Raw genomic sequence first — 25,406 nt, 5'->3', positions numbered from 1 at the left:
TCTAAGAGGATGGAGTGAGAGATAGTGTCGAAAGCTGCACTTAAATCAAGAAGAATGAGTATGGATATGAGACCAGAGTCGGCTGCAATCAGGAGATCATTAGTGATTTTAATAAGGACTGTTTCTGTACTGTGTCGAGGGCGAAAACCAGACTGGAACTGTTCGTATAGATTATTATTAGTGAGGTGGGTGTGAATCTGAGATGCAACCACTTTTTCGAGAATTTTGGAGAGAAATGGCAGGTTGGAGATGGGACGGAAGTTACTGAGAATATTGGGATCTAAACCTGTTTTTTTAATAATCGGGGTAACTGTAGCAGATTTGAGAGATAGAGGGACAGAACCAGAGGTGAGGGAAGAATTGATAATAGCAGTAATCAAGGGGAGCAGAGAGGGGAGGGAGGCTAAAACCAGAGGAGTAGGCAGAGGGTCAAGTTGACATGTAGATGGCTTTAAATTTCGAATGAGTTTGGATAGATCAGCAGCAGAGGGAAATTGGAAGCAGGAAAGAGAAGTGGGGGTGGGATGAGGAAGGAAAGAAGATGAATAGCTAGACATGTGAGAGGTGAACACACCCTCCGGTCCCCCTTCTTAAAGAGTGGTACCACCACCCCAGTTTGCCAATCCAGAGGCACCGTCCCCGATGACCACGCAATGCTATAGCCATGTCAGCCATGACAGCCCCACAACATCCAGAGCCTTTAAGAACTCCGGGCGGATTTCATCCACCCCCGGGGCCCTGCCACCGAGGAGTTTTTTTAACTACCTCAGTGACTTTGACCCCGGAGATTGAAAAGTCCGCCTCAGAGTCTCCAGACCCTGCTTCCACAATGGAAGGCGTGTCAGTGGAATTGAGGAGGTCTTCGAAGTATTCTCCCCACCGACTCACGACGTCCCGAGTCGAGGCCAGCAGCACACCATCTACACTGTATACAGTTTAGGGAAATTGCTTCCCTCTCCTAAGACGCCGGATGGTGGACCAGAATTTCTTCAAAGCCGTCTGGGAGTCATTCTCCTCGCCTCGCCAAACTCCTCCCACGCCCGGGTTTTTGCATCAGCAACCGCTGAAGCCGTGTTCTGCTTGGCCATCCGGTACCTGTCAGCTGCCTCCGGAGTCCCGCAGGCCAAAACGGCTAATAGGACTCCTTCAGCTTGACGGCATCCACGACAGGCACCAACGACCTGGCCACAGCTCCAGTCGGCTGACTCAACAATGGAGGCGCGGAACATGGGCCACTCGGACTCAATGTCCCCCTCCTCCCCCGGGACGTGGAAAAAATCTCTGCCGGAGGTGGGAGTTGAAGCTCTTCCTGACAGGGGACATTCCATGTCCCTAGAGCCAGCCTCTGCAGCCGGGGAGGACCGCCAAGGTTCTCCCCGCACAGCTCACTTTTCATCCGACCCCTTTGGCCCCTCCTACAGGTGGTGAGCCAGCCCATGGGAGGGGGACCCACGTTTTCTGTTCGGGCTATTCCCGGCCGGGCCCCATGGGCGAAGGCCCGGCCACCAGGCGCTCACCTTCGAGCCCCACCTCCAGGCCTGGCTCCAGAGAGGGGCCCCGGTGACCTGCGTCTGGACGGGGGAAAACTAGGTCCATTTGCCTTTTTCGTCATAAGGGGTCTTCTGAGCCGTGCTTTGTCTGGCCCCTCACCTAGGACCCTTTTGCAATGGATGACCCTACCAGGGGCATGAAGCCCCAGACAACATGGCTCCTAGATACTACGGGCACGCAAACCCCTCCACCACGATAAGGTGACGACTCACATTTTTTTTCATAGTTTGGTGGGGGGGTCGAGTTATTCTCAGGAGCAACTTTTATGTGATTTTTTTTTCACAAATTTTCTAAATTCCCAAAAAAAAAAAAAAAAGGGAAATCGAGATAAACGAACCGCGATGTAGCAAGGGATTGCTGAAATTTGAATTACAAGGGATATCAGTGGCACGGCGGTTGTTTACATAAAGGACAAAGATTCGATCACGGGATGACGAAGATGACGAAGGGCCCCACGTACTACCGGCATCATGAGCGGCTTTGTTTGTAAGTGACACAGAGTACGAAGAGTTTGAAGGATTTAATGATTTGGAGTGACACAGAAGGTTTGAAAAACTATTATGGCTTTTACGCACGCCCGGTCCTTCTCGACGGGAGCTCTCTTTCACCTCCGTGGATGGAAATCGGGGGCCGGCGCTCGGCCAGGTGGCTGTCCGGGGATGGTGGATGGGGCTCGGACATGGCTTTTGCGCACTATTCTATGGAGCTCTCTTCCACCTCCTTGGCTGGAAGTTTATTAGTTGTTGGCTTTTGCGCACTATTCTATGGAGCTCTCTTCCACCTTCTTGGCTGGAAGTTTAGTAGTTGTTGGCTCGTTGAACTCTTGTTTTGTTAAATAAAGAGCCGTTTACCAAACCCACTTCTTTCCTGGTACTTTGGTAACGCTACAATATAGTTATAAACTAGATCTGTGCAGCGCGCGCGCGGCGTTGTTGACATAAAGGAGAGGAATTTGATCGATGGATCTAATAATTTGGAGTGACACAGATGATTATATAATATTGTTGTTATATAAACCCACGTCTTTACTGGTACTTTGTTAACGCTCCAATATAGTAATATACTAGATCAGTGCGGCGCGCGTGCGCGGCGTTGTTGACATAAAGGAGGAATTTGATCGATGGATTTCAAAATTTGGAGTGACACAGATGGTTTGATAATATTGTTGTTACATAAACCCACATCTTTCCTGGTACTTTGTTAACGCTACAATATAGTTATATACTAAATCTCTGCAGCGCACGCGCGGCGTTGTTGACAAAGAACGAGGAATTTGATCGATGGATTTAATGATTTGGAGTGACACAGATGGTTTGATAATATTGTTGTAATATGATAGTTATTTGAAATATACTTTATATATCATTATATGGGTCTGTGGAATAATTAGAATTGCAACTTACAACGGGTCCGACGTCAGCATATGGGGAGCATACACAGCATTGTTTACATAAAGCACAATCGATGGATTTAATGAACGAGGAATTTGATTGATGGATTTAATGATTTGGAGTGACACTGATGGTTTGATAAGTATTTATGTAATACTTACTTGAATAACTCTGAATGTTACGTCAGGCGCGTTCTCAGCTCCTTGTTTGTGTATATGTCACGTTAGCATACCGTATCGTTTAGCCTGTTGCTGCTGGTTCATGTCTGTTTTTGGTGCTGGATTTTGACAAATAAATTTGCCCCAAAAGTGCGAGTTATACTCCGATGCGATTTATATGTTTTTTTTCCACTTTATTGTGCATTTTATGGCTGGTGCGACTTATACTCAGGAGCGACTTATAGTCCGAAAATTACGGTGTGTGTGTGTGTGTGTATATATATGTATATATATGTATATATATATATATATAACTATAAAACAGTCTGACTCCAACTGTTATAGACCTATTTCCATCCTGCCCTGCTTGGCCAAGGTCTTAGAAAAACTGGTCCACTAACAGCCCAGTCTTTTTTTGGCCTCAAATAACATCCAGTCCGAACTGCAGTCTGGGTTCCGGCCTGGCTATGGATGCACGACAGCTACTTTGAAGGTCCTAGACGATATCATTACTTCCCTGGATTCCAAGCAGATTTGTATTGCTGCCTTCATTGACCTAACTAAAGCCTTTGACTCCGTCATCCATTCTGCAGAGGCTCTCTTTTATTGGCTTGTCATCACATCCATGTGATTGGTTTGCCAGCTACCTAAATAATAGACTCCAGCAAATTAAATTGGAAAATTTTCTTTCTGACTCTCTCACCATCTCCTAAGGGGTTTCTCAAGGCTCAATCCTAAACCCATTGCTGTTCTCCGTTTACATTAATGATGTAGTTAAGTATGTCGGCAGTTCAAGATCCACCTTTATGCTGATGATACTATTTTATACTCTGAAGGTCCTTCTCTCCATTCTGCAGCATCCTCATTACAACTTAGCTTCACCTCCGTTGAACAACATTTCCATAATCTCCTTCTCCTTCTTAACACTAAGAAAATCAAATACATATTTTTTAACCAGTGTCGTGCTCCCAACAATACCCCTAAAATATTTTGTGCAGATGGCACTGAACTTGAGTTTGTAAATTGTTACAAATATCTTGGTTTATGGTTGGACTCGTCCCTTTCCTTCACTACCCACATAAAACACCTACAGTCAAAAGTCAAATCTCGTTTTAGGTTCCTCTATCGCAATAAGGCCTCCTTCACCCGTGCAGCTAGACACACTCTTGTCAAAATGACCATCCTGCCCATTTTTGATTATGGCGAAACCATCTTTAGGATGGGATCCTGTTAGAGATGTTCTGACTCTAACTTATTTTGCAAGAACCACACGAGAGACAGTATGCCCTTTAAGCACTTGCAAGTGGAGAGCCAGTCCGTTACTGTAGGTACAGCAATGTTCGAACAGACTCTGACTTTGGATTTATGCAAGAGAGTATTTATTGAGGGAAGAAGGGTGAGGGTGAGAGTGGCCAAGGTGGGGGTGAATCCCTGGCCTCTCAGGGGGTCACAGCAGGGGGTGTTTTACGATGTTGAGTAAACAGAACACCTCTGATTGCTTCCTCTGCAGTTGGTCAATCAGTTTAAAGGATTTTAGCACTTTGTTAAGACAGGACAAGTTATGTTAATTATTACAGATTACATTCCAACATAAGCATATGATCAAACTAATCTATCAACCCTAACACATCCCACTCCACTCTCAATATGCTGGACCCTCTTCATCACTCCGCTATTCGCTTTGCCACAGGTGCGCACTTCTCCACTCACCACTGTGATTTGTATAAATTGATTGGACATCACTCCACACCCGACGACTTCACCACTGGTTTCACCTCATTTACAAATCCATACTCGATGTCACCTCCCTAGCTCTCCTCCCTCCTGCACCGTCATCATTGTTCCTGCAATCTAAGGTCCAATAATCTTATTAAATTTACCATACCCAAAGTACGTACAGTTTTCGGTCGAAACTCCTTCCATTTCTCTGCAGCTTATGATTGGAATACTATGCAAAATACCCTTAGATTTACTGTCATCACATTGACATTTGCAATTTTCAAACAAAATTGCAACAAGTTTTAACCAACTCTCGCAGCTGTTAGTTTAGATATGTTGTTATATTGTATAGTTTTATTGTTCTTGGTTGTTGTTCTTTATTTTTGATTGTGTATTTATATAACCTTGTTTTATGTATTTATTTATTTATTGTACTCCATCCCCCATTCCCCTGAAAGTGCCATTGTTCTTTGGGTCAGGCCGCAGTTGTAAATAAGAACTTGTTCTTAATTGTTTGCCTGGGTAAATAAACGTTAAATTAATATATATATATATATATATATATATATATATATATATATATATATATATATATATATATATACTCACGCACACACATACATACATGTACTGTATATACAAATATATACATACACACGCACGCACGCACGCACGCACACACACACACACACACACACACACACACACACATACAGTATATGAACTATGAACTGAGGAAGTGCATTAAAAATTGTGACGTGAACTTTGAACTACTTTCAGAAGTAAATAAACTTTCCCAACACTGGTAACGTGTATTTTATTTCGAAGCAGTTGCCAACAATGGGGAAACACAATACTGGGCGCCTTGTTGCCATATTGTTGTCTGTCGTGATCTATGGTGTCAGTTTGGTGGTCAACGCTCTTTCTGTTATGGGAGTGGGTAAGCAAAAGCAAACACGTCGTAGGATAAAGCTCATGTGATAGTTACATTTGATGAACACTGCACCTCTAATCTGTACAGGCCCCTTCAGTACCACCACAGGCAACGTGTCTGATGTTTTCGTGACGGAGGTCACCCCGTCGGGATGGACCTTCAGTATCTGGAGTGTTATCTACGTGTGGTTGACATTCGTGATAATCTACTTCCTGACTAACCTTTTCAGAAAGTACAAACATTTCAATAATTTATTTACCAAAAGGCCATCTTGTCTTCACTATCGTAAACATTTGTTGTTGATGTTCTTAATATTTTGTGTTTCTCACAGGAATGCTTATGGCTATGTTTACTGCAGTCCCCCAGTCTTGCCCTACGGATTCTTTATTTGCTGGTGTCTCAATCTGTGCTTCAATATCGCCTGGCTGCTTGTTTGGGACCGAGCGTATGCTTTTATAATGTGCAATTACATGAACTGACTTACAAGATGTTGTTGATGATACTACATATGCAAGTTACAATGTGCTTTTTTCATGTTCATGTCACTCTGATTATAAATATATTTAAACAGACATGTAAAATAATTCTAAAAAGGTTCACCAAAACAAATGTACAAAAGCCTAAAAACCACAGCTTACAAGAAAACATACAAAGTTGTTTATACATTGCGGTGGTTCTTTATAAACCGATTAACCAACCTATATAGACAACCAAAAAAAGGAGCATTATTAAAATCATTATGAACATTTTTAAACAATGTAATAGGGAGAAAATCCACATCAAAGTACTTACCAAACGGTTTTATCAACAACAACACAATAATGAACATGGATGAAGTGTTCAACAAATCAATTTTTTTTATCAGTGGCAAACAATATTTAACAAACTCAGGGACAAAGAAAAATTGCTGAAAAAGAGTAACAGTCAACATTTTACGGCAAGGTGAAGTAGAATAAAATACTTCTAGATGTATGAAAACAACAACAAAATAGACAATCTGATTGTAATGGACTCCATATAAAAATGCTAAACTTACTATTGATTGCATACTGTAATTGAACATCTGTGTTATACAATATATATATATACTGAGTACAATCTTCTATTTCTATACATTTCTATTCATAAAAGGGTTTTTTCCAGAGCAAATAAAACAACCAATATTCACTCTTTGAATCAGGAAGCTTAAAAATCCAGTTATGAAAATTACAAAATTGCTGTCACTTTTCCCTGAGGAATAAATGTTCAAAATTTTGATTGAAAGCAATTAATAATTGAATGAGAGTTGGTTTGGTTATTGAACTAAAAGAGGTACAATTTTAGCATTAATAAAAATATCAAATCAGAACCGCAAATGACATTAATAAATAAAGTATATGTACAAATAGTGGAGTCATTGATTTGAAAAAGGGATTTGACATGAAGATAAAACATTGAAATTTAAAACTCCAAGTTGAGTAGGCTGAAGTTACTGATGGTGTAGCTGATTTGTGTTTGGGCAGCGTGAGATTGGTTCCCTCTCAGTGGCGGTATGTGGGTGTGATTAGTTATATGCCCCGCAACACCAGTTTGGGGCATAGTCTGCCTTTCACCAACGTCATCTGGGATAAACTCCAGCACCCCCTGTGACGCTGAACAGGATAAGCGGTGTTGAAATTGGATGGATGGATGGATAGACGGATGGACAGACAGATGTTGAGTAGGCTAGTTAGGGTGTGAAAGTAGCAGTATGAAGAATATGACCCTTTATGTTCATGCATAATAAAAAAAAAAAAATACAGTTATCTAGACCGACCATTGAAAATGTTAGGTTTGTTCCCAGTTCTTTATCTTTAATGCTTGCTATGCTAACAGTAATTACCAAGAGTCAGCCTTCGCAGTTTAACTATTTAATGTATGCCGGAATGATCGAGACACAGCTGTGGAGCCTTCTCTGCTGGATGCGGAAGAAGGTCTAACCCTGACCACGAGGGTTTCTGCTCTTATACTACTCTGGGCCGCCCTCCTGCAAGGAGGCGACTCTGCCTAGCCTGTGCGATAATGTGTGACCTTGTAGTCTCAACTGAGAGCGACTTCTACATATGTGCAGAGTGTCATAGATAAGAGAAAGCTAATAAAGCAGAAGAAGGGTTACAGCAATATAACGGCATAGCTCAAGCTATCTAGCTAATCACATGTGCCAGAGAGGCCTATTCTAACAAAAACATTTGTAACAAAACAAACAAAACAACTAGAGCTAAAGTACAGATCAAAGTATGTCTTTGTTACTTACAAATTTAAATGACCTCTAAAAAATTCCCAAATTTCCCGGTCTGTCATAAGTTAAACGTACAACCAGGGCTGCTTCATTAAAAATGTGTAGGGGGCAGCACAGAGCCATTTTTCTTTAAACCGTACCTTAAACTAATATTGATGATTTTTTTCAGCCCTGATGTGTGTACAAAGTTTCATGAATGTTCATGTATGTTTAGATCCAATAACTCAACAATGGTTTCCTGGGCAAATCATTCCCAGGGCAACAGCATATCGCAAAAACTCACAAGCTTAGTGTTTTAGCGTCATGAAAACCAAAACTCTTCCTAGAAAACAGTAAGTAGGTCGCGTCAACCTCCATCGGCTCGGCACTGATTAGCACGTCCGCCTCACAATTAGGAGGTGCGGGTTCAATTCCACCTCTGGTGAGTTTGCATGTTCTCCCCGTGCCCGCATGGGTTTCCTCCCACATCCCAAAAACATGGTTGGTAGGCCGATTGAGCACTTCAAATTGCCCGTGGGTGTGAGTGCGATGATTGTTCGTCTCTGTGTGATGGCAACCAGTTCAGGGTGACCCCCGCCTACTGCCCGATGACTGCTGTTTAGAAAATGGATGGATGGATGGATGGATGGATGGATGGATGGATGGATGGATGGATGGATGGTTAACCCGCTATCATAAATACATCAAAGAACAAAATACTTATTTCCTGTGGCCAGCAGGGGGTGCAATCACTATAATGAAAAATAAGTGCATGGATGTCTTCAAGCCTAGATAGACTGTTATCAAATGTGCGAAACTTTGACAGGATTAGATCATGTTACCGCAGGTTTTAAAATCAAAGCTACGTTAAATTTCACAGTAAATTAAAAAAACGGACTTTCTGTTGGATTATAGTTCCAAGAGACTTTTTGTAGGAGTTTTTTGTAGATTTTTTTTAAAAATGAACTACATGAGATTAAAAGACACTTTGAAAGAAAATGACCTCAATAAAAGGCCAAAAGTGAGGCAAAATCGCATAGGAAACAGAAAATGGCCGACTTCTTGTTGAGTGTAGAGTAGAGCCCCAGAGACTTTTTGTAGGTATTGGGCTGTATGTCTTCAATTTTTGATGGACCTTGGTAAAATTTGTAGACGGCGCAACAATCAATTTATTTTTTAGGGTGCAACAAACTCAAAGTGATAATTTTTAGTATGTGACCTCTATCATAGGTCAAACAATCATTGAATTATCCAAATTACTTTAGTCTGCATTTAGTCTGCACAGCAAAGGGGTTATAATGTTTATATACAGCAAGTGTTATCCAACACATCTTGTAATTTCATTCGTTTCAAGCAAGTTCCATATGTTTTTTTCAGTTTAGTACAACTGCTAACCAGTTATAAGTGTTGATTAAAAAGGTACAACATATTTGTGTAACATCATTTTGTAACATACATTTCCATTATTACCTAACCTTTGCTACATATAAATCGAAGTGACAACAATTCTTAATCCGTGGGGTTAAATACAGTGTTGGTCCATCTTTGCAGAAAAACAGCTTCAGCTTTGGCCTTCCACAAAGTTGCTTTCCACAATATTTAAGTCATTTTAAGGGAATTTTTGACCATTCGTCCTTAAGTGTATTAGTGAGGTTACACTGATGTTGGACGAGAGGACCTGGGTCTCAATCTGTGTTATAATTAATCCGAGAGGTTTTCTTTCGACTTGAGATCAAGAGTCTGTGCAGGTCAGTCAAGTTCATTTTTTCATCTATCCATCCATATCTTTATGGATCTTGTATTGTGCATTGATGCAGTCACATTGGAATTGTTCCCACAAGAATTGTTCCCACAAAGTTGAGAGCATTGAATTTTCCATCATATAGAGAGCATGGAATTTTCCAAAATTGTGAGTTCCTATTAGTTCCAATGAAAATAACTTTGTCAGAAAGTTATGGGATGCTCTGTTCATGTTCCAATGAGACTGCACCAGTGCACAAAGGGTACATAAAGACATGAATAAGAGTTTTGTGTGGCTGAATTTGACTATCCTGAACTAAATCCTGACCTCAACCAAAAAGCACATATTTTGTCTGATTTGGATCAGACTTCGAGCTGGCCTTCTTGTTCAACATCAGTTCAACATCAGTGTGTGACCTCACAAACACCTTTCTGGAAGAATGTTAAAATATTCATATATATTACATACTCCTAAACTTTGTGAAAAGCCTTTCCAGAACAGTTGAAGCTTTTATAGCTACGAAGAGTGGATCAACAACATGTTAAGAACAGAATGTCACTTACATTCATATGCGAGTCAAAGCATTTTAGTGAAGTATTGAATGTTTGACATTAGAATTGAACATTTGTTCTGATTACATGTTTTTGACACATTTCCAAAGGTGGATGATTGCCGCGCTTGTTTTCCTAATTCTGGTTGCTGGCACAAACTATGGCATGATATCTTTTGCCTGTCATGGTCTTCATGTTTATGGAGCCTGGCTCAAGGAATACCACAAAGTGGACCTGTTGCTCATTCGCATACTGGTTTGTGGAATCTACATCGATCACATTCATAAAGGTAAATCACTGAACGTGACATTCTCATATGACTCCAGGTTCAAAATGGTGTGATGATCTACACAACATGGACAACCATTGCCACGCTCATCAACTTGGCCATTGTGCTGACCTATACAGCAAATGTATCTCCCACAAATGCTGCCACAGTGTGCTATTGTATTTTGACTTTCTTGCTGCTTGCTTGGTAGGCATGATATACACAAACACACCACATACTATGTCTTTTTTCTTTATGTTCTTCAAAAAGGATTTTAAAAATTCTTTTAGGTTTTTCCTGCAGAATGTATTCCTTGACAAGCACATGCGCTACGTCCTCATTGACTACCCAGTTGTTATCTGGGCACTGGCAGGAAATCTTGATAAAAACTACATTGCTGAATCCCCAAGCCGTAGTGGCATCTTCATTGGTAAGACAGTGTTTCACAATTACTCAACATTACATTTATTACGCGTTACGTGCCCATCTGGGGGAAAGAAATGCTGTAATATGTACATTTCTGGAATGGTGGCGCACTGTGTCCACCTCGCACTTCAGAGGTGCATGATGTGATTTAGGCTTCGGGTTTCCTATGTAGGGTCTGCATGTTATCTCCGTGCCTTCGTGGGTTTCCACTGGGTACTTTGGTTTAATCCCACATTGCAAAAATATGCATGGTGGGCCAGCTCTACCTGAGACATCCCAAGGCATTCCCAAGCCAGCAGAAAGACATAGTCTCTTCTGCATGTCCTGGGTCGTACCCAGGGCCTACCTCCCAGCACATGCCCCGAACACCTCACCAGGGAGAAGTCCAGGAGGCATCCTAACAAGATGCCCTCGTGGATGACCGAGATTCTCTCTAGGTGAGAGCCCGGACCCTGCAGAGGAAATGCATTACGGCCGCTTGTATCTGACATCTTGTTCTTCACCACGACAGACACGGCAGTGTGCCCCGACAAAATTTCAACTGAACAGCGCTAGTTGTACGTTTCACCTAGATCTACGAATATTTGATGGCAGTGTTTACCTAACACCCTAAAGTCTCTTGAAGCCTTTTACTGGATCTAAAAATGTCGGTCAGCCATTTTGGATATGCTTTAAAATTTGACTGCATTTTTGGCCTCTATAGAAGTCACACATTAAATACCTCCGAGAGATTTTAAAATGTTCAAGACAAAGAAAAGCAAAACTTTTTATTTGGCATCAACTAGAGATGTTCAAGATACAAAATGCAAAGTTTTTCATTTTGGCCAACACTGTTGCCGTGGCAACACGGCATTTGCAAAGAAAACTACGTTGATTTTGATGGTCTTCACATTTGAGAAAACATACAAAACTTACACATCACACTTAGGGAAATAATCATTATTGTATGAGTTTTTTGTGTGAATTGAAAAAAATGTATTTTCGTGCCTTTTGCACATTTTAAACAAAACACTCCCGGTTGACAGTTTCACCAAAATCTATCCAGATTTAGAGTATATATGCAACAACCCAAACTATAAAATGTCTCTGGAACCCTACTCTAAACTCAACAGGAATTCTGCCATTTTTTATTTCCTTTTACATTTTGCCACACTTTTGCCCTTAAATAAAGGTAATATTTTATCCAATATTTATCTTTTAATTTAATGTACTTTCTGATGTACATTTTCACAAAATTCAAATTCAGATGATCCAGCATCCCAATGTGCCAAGTACCCCAACGTTGCCAGGAATGCGGGTGCCCTTTATACATAGCTCCTCACAGCTTTATTATTGTTATTATTATTATTAATAATAATAATAAAATGTTTTCATCCGCCATAATATCACTGATATTATTATTATCATATGAGCATGTGCTAAAACATTTAAATTTATGATTCTGAGGTATGATGACCTGTAATTCCTCCTACTTGTAGTTGTGCTGCTAGCAGCTGCGGTGTTGCTATACATCATCCGCCTTGTCCTGGTGATTTGGCGCCACTGCAAGCAGCCACTGTACAATGGCATCAGCCTGGAATCTATGGAGCCAATGGAGATTAACCAGCAGCAAAAAAGGGCATTGAGATGAATTCCTTCTCATCTTATGTATTTTTTTTAATACAATTTGTCACTGCTATTTTTTTTTTTCAACACACAGTTGGCCTCATGTACAAATGATGTTATGATGTAAATGATCATACAGAGTTAAACATTTACACAAAATGCAGATTCCATTATCTGACAGTATCTGTTAATATCCCTGGTTGATCTCTCACGGACGAACTTCTGAATCATTTACAGTTCCTGCCTGCTGATTACAATATCCACAGACAATAAGAGTCAAAGTCAAAGACTGCTTTACTGTCAATTTCTTCATGTCAAGACACACAAAGAGATCAAAATTACGTTTCCCACCATCCCACGGTGACTAGAACATTACACAATACATACAAGCAAATAGCACAAAGAGTAAAAACAAGAAGGCACAAACGACGAATAAATGAGAGCAATGAATAATAAATAAATAAATAAATGAATAAGAGGAGCAAAATGGAGCAAGCGTGCACACAGCAGAATATAGCCAGAATATATAGTGCAAAAGTACAGGACGTTATGCAGCCGAGGGTGGAGGGGGGAGAGAGTTCAGGATTCTGACAGCCTGGAGTATGAGGTGTTGATGCCATCATATTCCAACATTCCACATTTCTTGTGCGTGTATATTTATCAGGAAACATGACTGCCCCAATTCGTATGAGCAGCAAAAAATAATGGCAATGAGGCAAAGGGTTACCAGTCCGAAATATTGGGCAGTATGGGATTGACAAATGGTTTAATGAGCACACCAATGACTAGACGGAGGGTGCAAATGAAGGTGATTCATGAGTATATCAGTGTGCAACTGGTGCGCTGACCTACAGTGATCAATCATTTTTCTCTCTCCACCAAAGTGACATAATTTTTTAGCTGCTGAAATGGCATGGAATAAAGCCCCAGTTGGATAATCAATACAACATTCAGTTAATTCGTTTGTCTTAATCGTCAATATGAAAGTGACAGTGTATCAGCAAGAGCCAAATACAGCACTCACCACACCCATACAGTTTAAAAAAGAAGCTTTATCGCCAAATTATTATGCGCAAATAAGCACTGTGTGATAACCGACGTCAAAGAGGTGGGACGCGAAGGTCAAAGTCTGCTTTATTGTCAATTTCTTCACATGTTCAGACACACAAAGATATCGAAATTACGTTTCCCACCATCCCACGGTGACGAGACACATTACATAATATATACAAGCAAATAGCACAAAGAGTAAAAATGAATAGATAAGAGCAATGAATATTTAATAAGCAAATAACCCAAATAAATAAATAAATAATACAGCAAACAGCCAGAATATAGCGCAAAAGTACAGGACGTTATGCAGGCAAGGGTGGAGGGGGGATAGAGTTCAGGATCCTGACAGCCTGGAGTATGAACCTGTTGGTGAGTCTGATGGTGCGGGAGCACAGGCTTCTGTACCTCTTCCCAAAGGGCAGAAGATCAAACAAAGGGTGAGTGGGGTGACTCACATCACACACAATCGCGGTCGCCTTGCGGGTGAGATGGGAGGTGTAAATGTCCTTCAGGAAGGGGAGTGAAGCACCAATGATCTTACTAGCTGTGTTCACTATGCGCTGCAGGGCCTTCATGTTGTATTCAGTGCAGCTACCACCCCACACAGCGATACAACTGGAGAGGACGCTCTCAATGGTGCCACAGTAGAATGTGGTCACAATGGCAGGAGGAGCATTTGCTCGCCTGAGTTTCCGCAGAAAGTACAGGCGGCGCTGAACTTTCTTTGCCAGCGACGCAGTGTTGGTGGTCCAGGAGAGGTCTTCACGGATGTGCACCCCCAGGAATCTGGTGCTGCTCACTTTTCCACCACAGCACCGTCGATTGTCAGTGGCAGGTGTTGGGTATGACCCTTCCGGAAGTCAACAACAATCTCCTTGGTCTTGCTGACGTTCAGCAGGAGGTTGTTCTCCCTGCACCACGTGGCCAGAAGGTCGACCTCCAACCTGTATTGATGAGACCCACCAGAGTCGTGTCGTCGGCATATTTCAGCACGCGGTTGCTGCTGTAGGTTGTAGTGCAGTCATGCATCAGCAGGGTGAAGTGCAGCGGACTGAGCACGCAGCTTTGGGGCGCTCAGTGTGATGCTGCCGGAGATATTGTCGTCAACACATACTACCTGAGGCCTCTGACAGAGGAAGGCCAGTAGCCAGTTGCAAAGGTAGGTACTGAGGCCCAGCTTGTCGAGTTTGCAAATGAGACGCTGTGGAACAATGGTGTTGAATGGAGAACTGAAGTCCACAAACAGCAATCTCACATACGAGTCTCTGTTCTCCAGGTGGGTGAGGGCAGAGTGGAGGGCAGAGCAGATGGCATCCTCAGAGGACCGTTTGGCTCGGTATGCAAACTGGAAGGGGTCTATGGTGAGGGGGAAAACGGATCTGACATGCGCCATGACAAGCCGCTTAAAGCACTTCATGATGATGGGTGTCAGTGCCACGAGGCGGTAGTCATTGAAGCAGGAAGAAGCAGGATTTTTCGGCACAGGTATGTTGACATTCAACCAAGTCTCAGTGAACACGAGCACACAGCAGTTACTCACAGTCCGGTTCGTAGATCTCGGCAGTCGAATGTAATCCATTTTGTTGTCCAGCGACCGAACTTTTGCCAGAAAAATTGAAAGGCACGGCCGGCGAGTTGGGTTGGCCGCTAGCCTGGCCCGGACGCCTCCGCGTTTGCCCCTCTTCTGCCTCCTCGCACACTGCTTCCGACGCTTTCTATCCGGGGAAGGAGTAGCAGACGAGTCCGGCGTTGTTTCAGGCTGGAGTAGTCAGAGTGCCTTCAATGTCTCTGTTTCAAAGTTCAGAACGCCGCAAAACTCGCTTTCGCCGATGTCGAGCAGAACCTGCCTGCTGTACTTGTAGCACGGCGTGGTAAGACTAGACGAACAAGTAAAACTGTTGGACAAACACTTAAATGAACAAACCACCGATCGGTTGGGACAGAGAGAGGTCGCCGCGTGTGCACGCGCCGCCATCTTGGAAAGGCTGAGTGTGTACAGTTAAATTAAAGGCCGTAGCATAGTAATGTGTTTTTAATCGTGTATGCTTCTACTGAGATAGCAGGTTTGATATCTATTGGTAAAGCATTCCATCGCTCTGGAGCCCAAATAAAAAAATGCTCTTTTTGCCCTTGGGATCGCTAAAAGATCATCGTTTTGTGAACAAAGATTTGGGACGGAACGTAAGGCGTGCAAATAGGTCGACGAGATACGAAATGCTAAGCCATGCAAAGTTTAATAGGTTAGTAAAAGAACCTTAAAGTCACATCTTAACTGGACCGGGAGCCAATGCAAGATGGCTAGTATCTGGGTAATATGATCAAACTTTCTCATCCGTGTGAGCAGTCTAGCTGCAGCATTTTGCACTAACTAAACTTTTATTACTAGCCATAGAAAGACCAGAGAACAAAACACTACATTAATCAAGGCGTGACGTAACAAACGCATGTATAAACAATTCTGTATCACGGTTGAAAGCATCGAATCACTCAAATCTTAGCAATATTGTGGAGGAGAAAAACACAGTTGTAGTTATGTTAATCGGTTTTTGAAATGAGAGAGTTTGATATTATATATCTGAGATTAATTACAGAATCACTGTAGGTAACAGTACATTCATCAAGATTTACAGTGTCTTTCAATAGGTGCTGATGACGAGCAGGGCTAATTATCAACATCTCAGTTTTATCTGGGTGAAGAAATAGGAAAATGAGAGACATCTATTGTTTAATCTCAGCGAGCCATGCCTCAAGAGTACAATGCCATGGATTTGTAATTTTTAATGGCATATGTAATTGGGCATCATCAGCATAACAATGACAACCAACTAAAGTTATATTTACGTATGTCACCAAGCAGAATCATGTACATACTTAACTATAGGTCCATGCACCGATCACTGGGGGACACCACATGTAACATAATATCACTAGTCGAGTTGAACTACCGTAATTTCTGGACTAATAAAACTCACCTGATTATTGGATGCACGAGCAAAAATTCGCGGAACTTTTTTGTTTTTTTTTCATAAATAAGCCGCACCATACTTGTCAAGTTACATGGTGGATAGGATGGTACAAGATGGCGCATGAATGTGTATTGGATTTAGCCCAGACAAATTGGCTCAGATGAAATTCTAAATTTTACCAGAAGATGGTGACAAGGCTTGACATGGGAGACCTGAAGGAGGGGGCCTGAGTAAGGGTTACTTAAAGGTTTGTTCTTTAAAATTAACTATTGTTAAACTGGTAAAGGGGGGGTTGTTGGTTGAACCAGTCAACCTCCATTCCCGTTCCAAATTTCACCAGAAGATGGTGCCAAAGTCAGATTGACCTAACATGGTAAATGTTGTGAAGACTTGACAAAGTCAAAGACAAAGTGAAGACTTGTTCTGCGGCACAGCAACACACAATTTTGGAATATGTTATATTATAAAATATTATTTTAAATATTGAATAATATTTTATATTATTTTGTTTTGCTATAATATACTTTGAAACAGCTTGAATATTCTAATTTGCTAACTAGAGAAGCCCATGCTGATGAGATTGAGACATGTTACAGTTAGAGTAATCTGCAATATACTTTATTTTATTCTGCTTTGCCATATTATATCGTTATTAGCAACTTGAGCAGCATCATAGCACTGATGTTTCATTTTCACATGAATGTATTAAGAGTTGAGTAAGGACAAGGGCTTGACAGAGATGCTGTTGGTGGAAGACGCTTGAGCTTGACCTAGAGGTCACCAGTTTGTCAAAATATATTTTGAAACAGCTCGAGTATCTTAATCTGCTCAACTAGGAGAACCCACGATCATAGTTGTGATTATGTGTTAAGTTGTTTATGTGTTGTTCTTTTGCGCTATGATCTGGCTGTCTGCTATTGGCGCGCTTGCTCCATTTTACTGCTCTTATTTGTCTATTGATTTATTTGGGTTATTTGCTTATTACTTATTCGTTGCTCTTGTCTGTTCCTTTTTACTCTTTGTGCTATTTGATGTGAGTGTTGTGTACTGTGTCTAGTCACCGTGGGACGGTGGGAAACGTAATTTCGATCTCTTTGTGTGCCTTGGCATGTGGAGAAATTGACAATAAAGCGGACTTTGACTTTTTTGCCTTTTTTTTTACTATTGTGAAAGTATGTGTTATTATTGTCACGATGTTTAATCAATATTAAACATGTATGTAACATTGATATGCCACTTATACATGAATGTATTGAGAGGGACGAGGGAGGGGGAAGTGTTGTTTGATGGAACACAAGTAAGAGAGAGGGCCAATTGCAAATGTCATGCTGACACAAGTTGATGGACATCGCATGCTAAATTGAGCATCGGAAAATTTGGAAGCCGGAAACAGGATGACGCATCCCAGAGAAAATGATTGTATCCCTGAGAAAATGGTCACCTCATCCGGTCGGAGAAGGCTATTTTAGAATCAATCCTGGAAAAGACAGGTATGGGACGTGATGGGAAAACTGGTACGTGACCAAACTGGCATTTGGACCCACGTACGGAAGCGTATAAACGGTTCATTTTGACAAAGAACAGAGCTCTCTCTCGCCCGGTGGGCTCTCCCCGTCAGGGGTTTGCCCCTGCGGGCTGCTGCCCGTGGGCCTAGGACGCGGATTAGACGAAGATAGATTTTTCATTCGTTTTGAGATTAGACCAAAATCTACAAAGATGAATTTCTAAAGTCTTCGAATTGGATTTAGTAAAATTTTAAGCTTAAAGACAGGCTAGGAGATGTGGACCTCGGTGCAGCAGAGAGGAGCCATTTTTAGGGCGTTGTCCTCTCCCTCTTTTGGGCCAGCCGATTCTTTTAAACAGAATTTGGATTTGTGGAACAAGGAGAACTGATCACTCGACTTTTCCACCAAACACTATTTTTTTATTTATTCTTATTCAATGTTTTACCAGGTAAGCCAATTGAGAACATTTTCTCATTTACAATGGCGACCTGGAGGCAAGGTGTGTGAAGTAGACCTCTTGCCTCTTACTTTTGTTTTTACTATTTGAGAGTTTTGCAATCGAGAGAACTTCGAGAGTGAATAATTTTTGCTCTACCGAAATTGGTGAGTAAAATTATTGTTGGATTGTTCGAACAATCGAGACTTGTAATTATTTTTCTTGCTTTTCATTAAACTTCTACTTTATAATCATTGAATTTTGATTAATGATTGTTTTGTTCTTTTATGCTTTAAATCTCTTTTGTTTCTCTATCATAATCATACTGTAAATTGTTCAGTTCTTTTTAAAGTGAAGACAGCTTTAATCCTTGACATCAGGAAGTGTCAGATCTGGTTCCAAATAGTTATCTTAAACTCAGCTAGCGTCGGTGCGCGCTAGTGGAAATAAACGAGTTCCTGCGGTCTTACCAAAGACACCTAAAACTATTCTGAACAATAAAAAGAGCCCCAAATCTTAAAGGAAAGAGAGCCGCTAAAACGGCCACGATCAAATTGATCCTGTGTCTCTACCAGATAGTTACTCAACACAGGGGTCTGTTGATTTTAACGGGACTGGCGTTCAGATAAAACGGAATTAATCTAACTATAGGTTGGTTGCGTAAACAGCTGTTAGACTCGCAATGAACCTTCTTTCCGCACCGGCTTACATAAACTCTCGTCTCCCCTCGAGTGCTGCGTTAGAGCAACGTGGTTAAAGGACCGAATTTTACCCTTTGAACGGAGAGCCGATCACTTACATTAGATAAGTGCAGGATTTGACATGTGGCGCCCAACAATACATAAACATTAAAGGAAGGGTGCATGTGGCGCCCAACATTTAATGGCTACGAGTGATTAATTGCGAATTAAATTGAAATGTCGAATTTCATTCGTAGCTCAGAAGAACCTGGGTGGAGTTTTTCTAGTTTTTTCTTCCCAAAAGCTGTTAAAATTCCACTCACTGATATCATGAACTGAACCGCTGCTCAAAACTGCACTTGCCCGCTGAAGACCCCTCCCCCTCCGAATGAGCAGCCCCTGTGCCTCTCTCCCATTAGCGTGAGGAGGACGCTTGCCGCTATCAACACCCGTAAGGCGGCGGGCCCGGACAACATCCCGGGGCGAGCGCTGATGGATGTCTTCACGGACATCTTTAACATTTCCCTGTGGCAGGCAGAATTATCGGTGCATCCATTATATACAAGCACCAGCAGTATACCTTACATCGAGGACTATTTGAGGATAGCCTTTACACGGTTTTGGTTGTCTCATAGATTACGTGTGGAAATGGGAAGTTGGAATCGCACACCACCTGAGCAATGGACATGTCAATGTGAGACTGGTATACAGAACGAACAGCACATACTGGTGTGTCCCCTCACACAAGACATTAGAGAGAAATATGGACTTGAGTGTAAGGACCTGAGCTCACTCTTTGTGGGCACTAACAGAGCAACTTTGCGAATGTTACATGCCTGTCTGTCAACGTTGGAAAAACAGAAAACTGTGAAGCAAGGATTTTTGTGTTTTGTTTTTATTTTAATCTATTGTGGTATCTATTTTAATATTTTGTAATGTGTATCTTTTTTTGTTTAGACCCAAAGTTTTATAGTTTTGTCAATAGATTAACTAACTAACTAACTAACTAACTAACTAACTAACTAACTACCTAACTAACTAGCTATCATAGAAGGACTTTTGACTTATGATCTGGCTCTCCCTGTATGGAGTTTGCATGTTCTCCCCATACCTATGGGTTTTCCTTTCACATTACAAAAACAAGCTTGGTCAGCGGATTGAGTAATCCAAATTGCCCATAGGTGTGAGTGCAAGTACGAATGGTTGTTTGTCTCCGTGTGTCCTGTGATTGCTGACAACCAGTTATAATGTCTCCCCCGCCTACTGCCCGATGACTGCTCGGATAGGCTCCAGCACGCCCGCGACCCCCCGTGGTATAGATAATGGATGGAATGGATGGAATTGAATGGGGAGTAGTTTAGGGCCTCAAGAAGGAGCAACAGCATCATTACTTACTTACTAGTTTACCCAAACATACGTATATACTTCATCATATCAATCAATGTGTAAATACTCTTATTAATTTGTCCAAACATTGTTGCTAAATCAGAGCCCAGACACAGCACACAGAGCTTTGTGACTTTCACAGACACATAGGCGGAGAGCTCAGACACGGGCACACAGAGCTCAGTTAAGTTTCATGACACATAATCACAAAACATTCAGTAGATAACAGAACATTAAAGTGATAACATAACATATCTAACTTATAAGGACATGCTTTTCCTTCCCTCCCATTCCCCTCCTAGTTCCTGATTTTGGTCAGTATAAAGCCTTCTCATCTGGAGTGTGACGTTGTTTCATCTGCTGAAGTGCCTTGTGCACGGACCGCCATTAAACAACCCAAAATCTTGCAAAAAAAGAACCACCTGTCACTCCACCGCAAGGTGGCTAGATTTGAGGAGAAGGGCGTGACTTATTTGCGAACGATTACAGAGAAACCTGGAATAGAGTGAAATGGAACGGAGTGGCAATTCTATTGACAATGTACTGTACATGTGAGGCAGTCGAACCAAATCCCAGACAGTTTTTGAAATTCCCCTCGGACAGATTTTTGGGGCTGAAAAGTAGGACATGTTCGGGGAAAAAGGGACGTCTGGTCGCCGTAGCTTTTGTTGCACAGTTTTGAAGAGCAAATCAAAAGGATCATAAGACCGGTTACCACCTGGTTTCTAACCAGAGACCTTTCCCGTGCGAGGCGAATGTGATAACCACTACACTATGGACACTGCGCTGACATACACAGCCTTTTCAAAAGCCAGGCAAAATTTCAACACAAGTGCGAAAATTCACCCAGTCTCAAATCAGGTACCCTTTAGTGAAACGACGCACAGCCTCGGCTCGGCAAATCGGACTTCAATTCCCCGATGCAGAGCTTATTTCTTTGTATGAAAAAATTGCTTTTGCTGGCACAGTTTTGAAAAGCAAATGAAAAGGTTTATAAGTGGCTGCTTTCTTCCTTGCGACTTATACCACACCGTACATACCCTATCATGTCGACCCACACAAATCATGCTTGAGATGCGGTGGCTGAGATTCAGGCAATGAATGGCTACTCCATTGTGCTCTTCACTCATCATTTCATATCACATCCTCGTCAAATTTTCATGATCTTGTTTCACATCCAAACTACGTATATCTTGGCACAACGTACATACCGTGTCAACATAACTTGTCATCATTCAATATGAGTTCTGCACATTTGTTGCCTTAAAATACATGGTGATTAATATAGGCTTGTTTGAGACCACTAATTTCATACATCCAGTACCATCATTCAATATGATTTGTGCACATTCGTTGCCCTAAAATAGAATGTGATTAATATAGGCTTCCTTCAAACCACTGACATTTAGGTAAAAAAACGTCCAAATCTGCTAACACCTAAGGAAAAAGGGAATGGCACAACTGTCTCGACCTCAGTCTTAAAATGACTGTCACTGGTGAGTGAGCATAACTTTTGAGTGACTCACTGGTGACCTTGATATTATCCAAAGAGAACTTTTGTTGAATTTTTTGGTTGCAGATCTGGGTGCTGACTGTAAAGTTAGGGCTGGATGTCGTTGAGACACTAGGCTTTTGCTGCTGATCTGACACAAAAAGAGGAACACTTACCTTTCCGGATGGTCATATTGCCCAGTTTTCAAAGCCACAGACAATTGATTGATTGATTGATTGTTTGATTGATTGATTGAAACTTTATTGATCCCGGGGGTGGGGAAATTCAGGCCCCAGCAGCATTCATACCACAGAACGGGTATATAAGAGACACACAACTCAATAGGCTCCTATAAGGCTGCCACACAACAGCGCCACAGAGAAAAGCCAATAAGTGCGTAGGATAAAAGCCATCAAAGCAAAGACAAAAGACAAAGGAAAAAAGTAACAGCGGCCAACCAGCCCGCAGTTCAAGGTTATTGTTAGACCACTCCAGTACTAAGCTACTAGTATGCTACAGAGAGAGCATCCAGCACCAATGCCTGCCTAATCTTGTCTGATGGGTCACCAATGCTATTATGCGTGATTAACATTACAAATAGAAAAAAATCCTCGTCAAAATGTGGATACTCCAGAATTGTTTATACGTGATGTGACGTAAAGGCAGCATACAATTATGACACCATAATACCTCACTCTCAAGCTCATGGTTGGGACCGACCCTGTCTCACAGAGACAGCAGCCAGCACCAACGCCTGCTGAATCCTGCCTGATGGTTCACCAAAACCCCTGCATATATTGTGGATTTAAACTCCTGTATAACAGCCGCCTTTCCCTTGTATCTACAACATCCTCCTACACCAGCCCCAGTTGTCAAGCCTAAGTGAGCACCCATTACCAGTGATGGCAAGTGGCAGTTCAAAGGCCTTCTGTTCAATGGGCTGAGGGGACAATGTGCTTAGTGAAATTCCCCATTGATAGTTTATTGTGTACTTCCACAACTTCCTTGTGCATTGCACGATAGACTCAGCCATCAGTTCTCTAAAGATGCCGTCAGAGAGTGAGAAGCAGCGCAGACCATGTCAGGACATTTCCTAAGATCATTAACGGACTCTGTTCAATATTTGACATTGGCTGTAAGATGGGGTGCTCCAAAGAACATTGACGGGGACAGCTATCGGTGAGACCCAAGTTTCCTCCCCCGTTCAACAGTATATTGTGAGCTACCATATTACATGTGTCCATTGAAACCTATTAGGACAATAATTGACACCTTTTCCAAGTCAACCTTAACATTATTTAGCATTTCAGTGAAAGCTAATTCCGGTTTCTAATTAGATTCGCTTCGACAGTTTGACAAAAAGAAAACCAATGAGTTCGACAGCAGTTTGTGATGGCTGGAGTCATCTTTCCAAAATCTGATGGGTAGCTGCTACAAGTTGCATTGGTAGTCCAGTGGTAGGATTCTTGCCTGCTACGCGGGAGGCTCGGTTTGATTCCTGGTCAATGCAGTTTGCTGTGAGTAAATTCATACATACATACTCCACGGTCTTGAGCGGGTACAGATCCAGTTGGTTTTGGCTGCACCAGTGGACCAGCTGCTCCACTTCTTGTCTGTACACAGTCTCGTCACCGTCCCGGATCAGTCCGATGAGAGTGGTGTCGTCCGCATACTTCAGGAGCTTCACCGAAAAGTCGCTTGAGGAGCAATCGTTGGTGTAGAGAGAGAAGAGCAGTGGGGAGAGTATGCACCCCTGGGCGGCGCCAGTGCTGGTGGTCCACGTGTCAGAAGTGATGGTCCCCAGCCTCACATACTGTCTCCTGTTGGTCAGGAAGCTGTTGATCCATTGACAGGTGGAGGCAGGCACCGCGAGCTGGACGAGCTTCTGGTGTAGGATGTCGGGGGTGATGGTGTTGAACGCCGAGCTGAAGTCCACAAACAGGATCCTGGCGTACATTCCTGGGGTGTCTAGGTGATGCAGGATGTAGTGCAGTCCCATGTTGACCGGATCATCCACCGACATGTTTGCCCGGTAGGCAAACTGCAGGGGGTCGAGCAAGGGGCCCGGGATGTCCTTCAGGTGGCTCAACACTAGTCTCTCAAAGGATTTCATGACCACAGATGTCAGGGTGACAGGTCTATAATCATTCAAACCTGTGATGGCGGGCTTGTGGAGAACACTCACAGAACAGATGCGCTCATAACTATGATGTGGATTTTAACCGTCTGTAAAGGTTTCTAAAACAATTCTGAAATGAGGCTATCTGCTGGTCCTGTTCGTATATGCCTGCCTTCAAGTTTAGATACCACTACCTTTCGGGGGAGCATTAGAGATTAGGGTTAAACATAAGGAGGTTACGGTTCGCGGGTTTGCGGGTTCGCAGGTTAAGGGTTAATTATTAGGGTTTGCTTATTGTTAGGGTTTTAGGGTTAGCGTTAGGGCTTGAAGTTAGGGAATTGGGAGGCTTAGGCCAACCAGATTCCATTTATTCCATTAATCACTGACATTCAGTCTTCAGCTCCATGTCACATGGGCTACCAGTCATAATATAACAAGGTCAGCTGGTCTACTATGGGGCTCATTGGTGCAGGGGAATGATTCTCCCTTAGGGTGCCTGATTACCTGGGATTAACTCCCGGACAAGCTCTTCTTTGAAACACTGTTGTCCATTGTTGTGTGGAGTGTTTGACAGGCCAATGTTACACGGAATGTAACATGGTCTGCAAGCTTTCATTGCGGCTCAATCGTTTAATTGTGTTCATTATGTCTTCATTAATGATAGCCATTCTGTTGGCCTTCATTGCGCCTCGTTGGTCTCGGGCAGGGGTGGGCAAACTTTTTGACTTGCGGGCCGAATTGAGTTCTAAATTTTGACCGGGGGGCCAAACTAAGAGCAGATGAATGTAGTGTTTGTGTGAAGTATTATCAATGACACTTAAAGGTCATTGCATAAAAGGTTTTGGCCTTTAGTAGGTCATCATCATCATCATCGGCGGTCACTCGAGACGAGTATGACAGTCTTCTTCTCAGGGTTTTTTTTATGGATTCCCTGAAAAAGACGCCTGTGCGTGGCTTTGTTTAACGTGGGGAGACTGGTGCACAGACAGTCACCACACTGTCCTTGACAGATTGGGGTCAGAATCCAGTGGCAAGGAGACCAAGACGACTGGTGACCCTTTTCTGCTGTAGCCTTCATCCGCCTTCCCAGCCGTTGTGACGCCTCCCCTTAGGTCAGCCATCATCCTCCGCCTGGTCCGCCGTTGAGGTAGGTGCCTTTACCTACTACCTTTAGTAGGTAGTAAAGCAT

The 25,406-nt window shown here is 42.4% G+C and overlaps 1 protein-coding gene across 3 annotated transcripts; it reads left to right on the top strand.

The window, feature by feature from the left end:
* Nucleotides 1-1,084: 1,084 nt before the first annotated feature.
* Nucleotides 1,085-14,854, top strand: LOC147039976 (uncharacterized). 3 transcript variants are annotated; one of them, XM_085902663.1, is made up of 7 exons: nucleotides 1,085-1,290; nucleotides 1,422-2,037; nucleotides 5,841-6,198; nucleotides 10,392-10,536; nucleotides 10,608-10,756; nucleotides 10,840-10,979; nucleotides 12,454-14,854. In XM_085902663.1, the coding sequence occupies exons 2-7, from the start codon at nucleotides 2,022-2,024 to the stop codon at nucleotides 12,603-12,605; spliced, it is 960 nt and encodes a 319-aa protein (XP_085758789.1). In that variant the 5' UTR covers nucleotides 1,085-1,290; nucleotides 1,422-2,021; the 3' UTR covers nucleotides 12,606-14,854. The 3 variants fall into 3 exon arrangements, with proteins under 3 accessions (XP_085758789.1, XP_085758788.1, XP_085758790.1); XM_085902662.1 differs by lacking the exons at nucleotides 1,085-1,290; nucleotides 1,422-2,037 and adding exons at nucleotides 4,529-4,956; nucleotides 5,651-5,759; XM_085902664.1 differs by lacking the exons at nucleotides 1,085-1,290; nucleotides 1,422-2,037 and adding an exon at nucleotides 5,499-5,759 and having other exon boundaries at nucleotides 5,841-5,985; nucleotides 6,085-6,198.
* Nucleotides 14,855-25,406: the final 10,552 nt, after the last annotated feature.

The sequence above is a fragment of the Syngnathus leptorhynchus genome, chromosome 21 (assembly GCF_054491065.1).
Source record: "Syngnathus leptorhynchus isolate UIUO chromosome 21, UIUO_Slep, whole genome shotgun sequence".
Classification (NCBI taxonomy): Eukaryota; Metazoa; Chordata; class Actinopteri; order Syngnathiformes; family Syngnathidae; genus Syngnathus; species Syngnathus leptorhynchus.
This window is presented reverse-complemented; position numbering and strand designations above follow the sequence as displayed.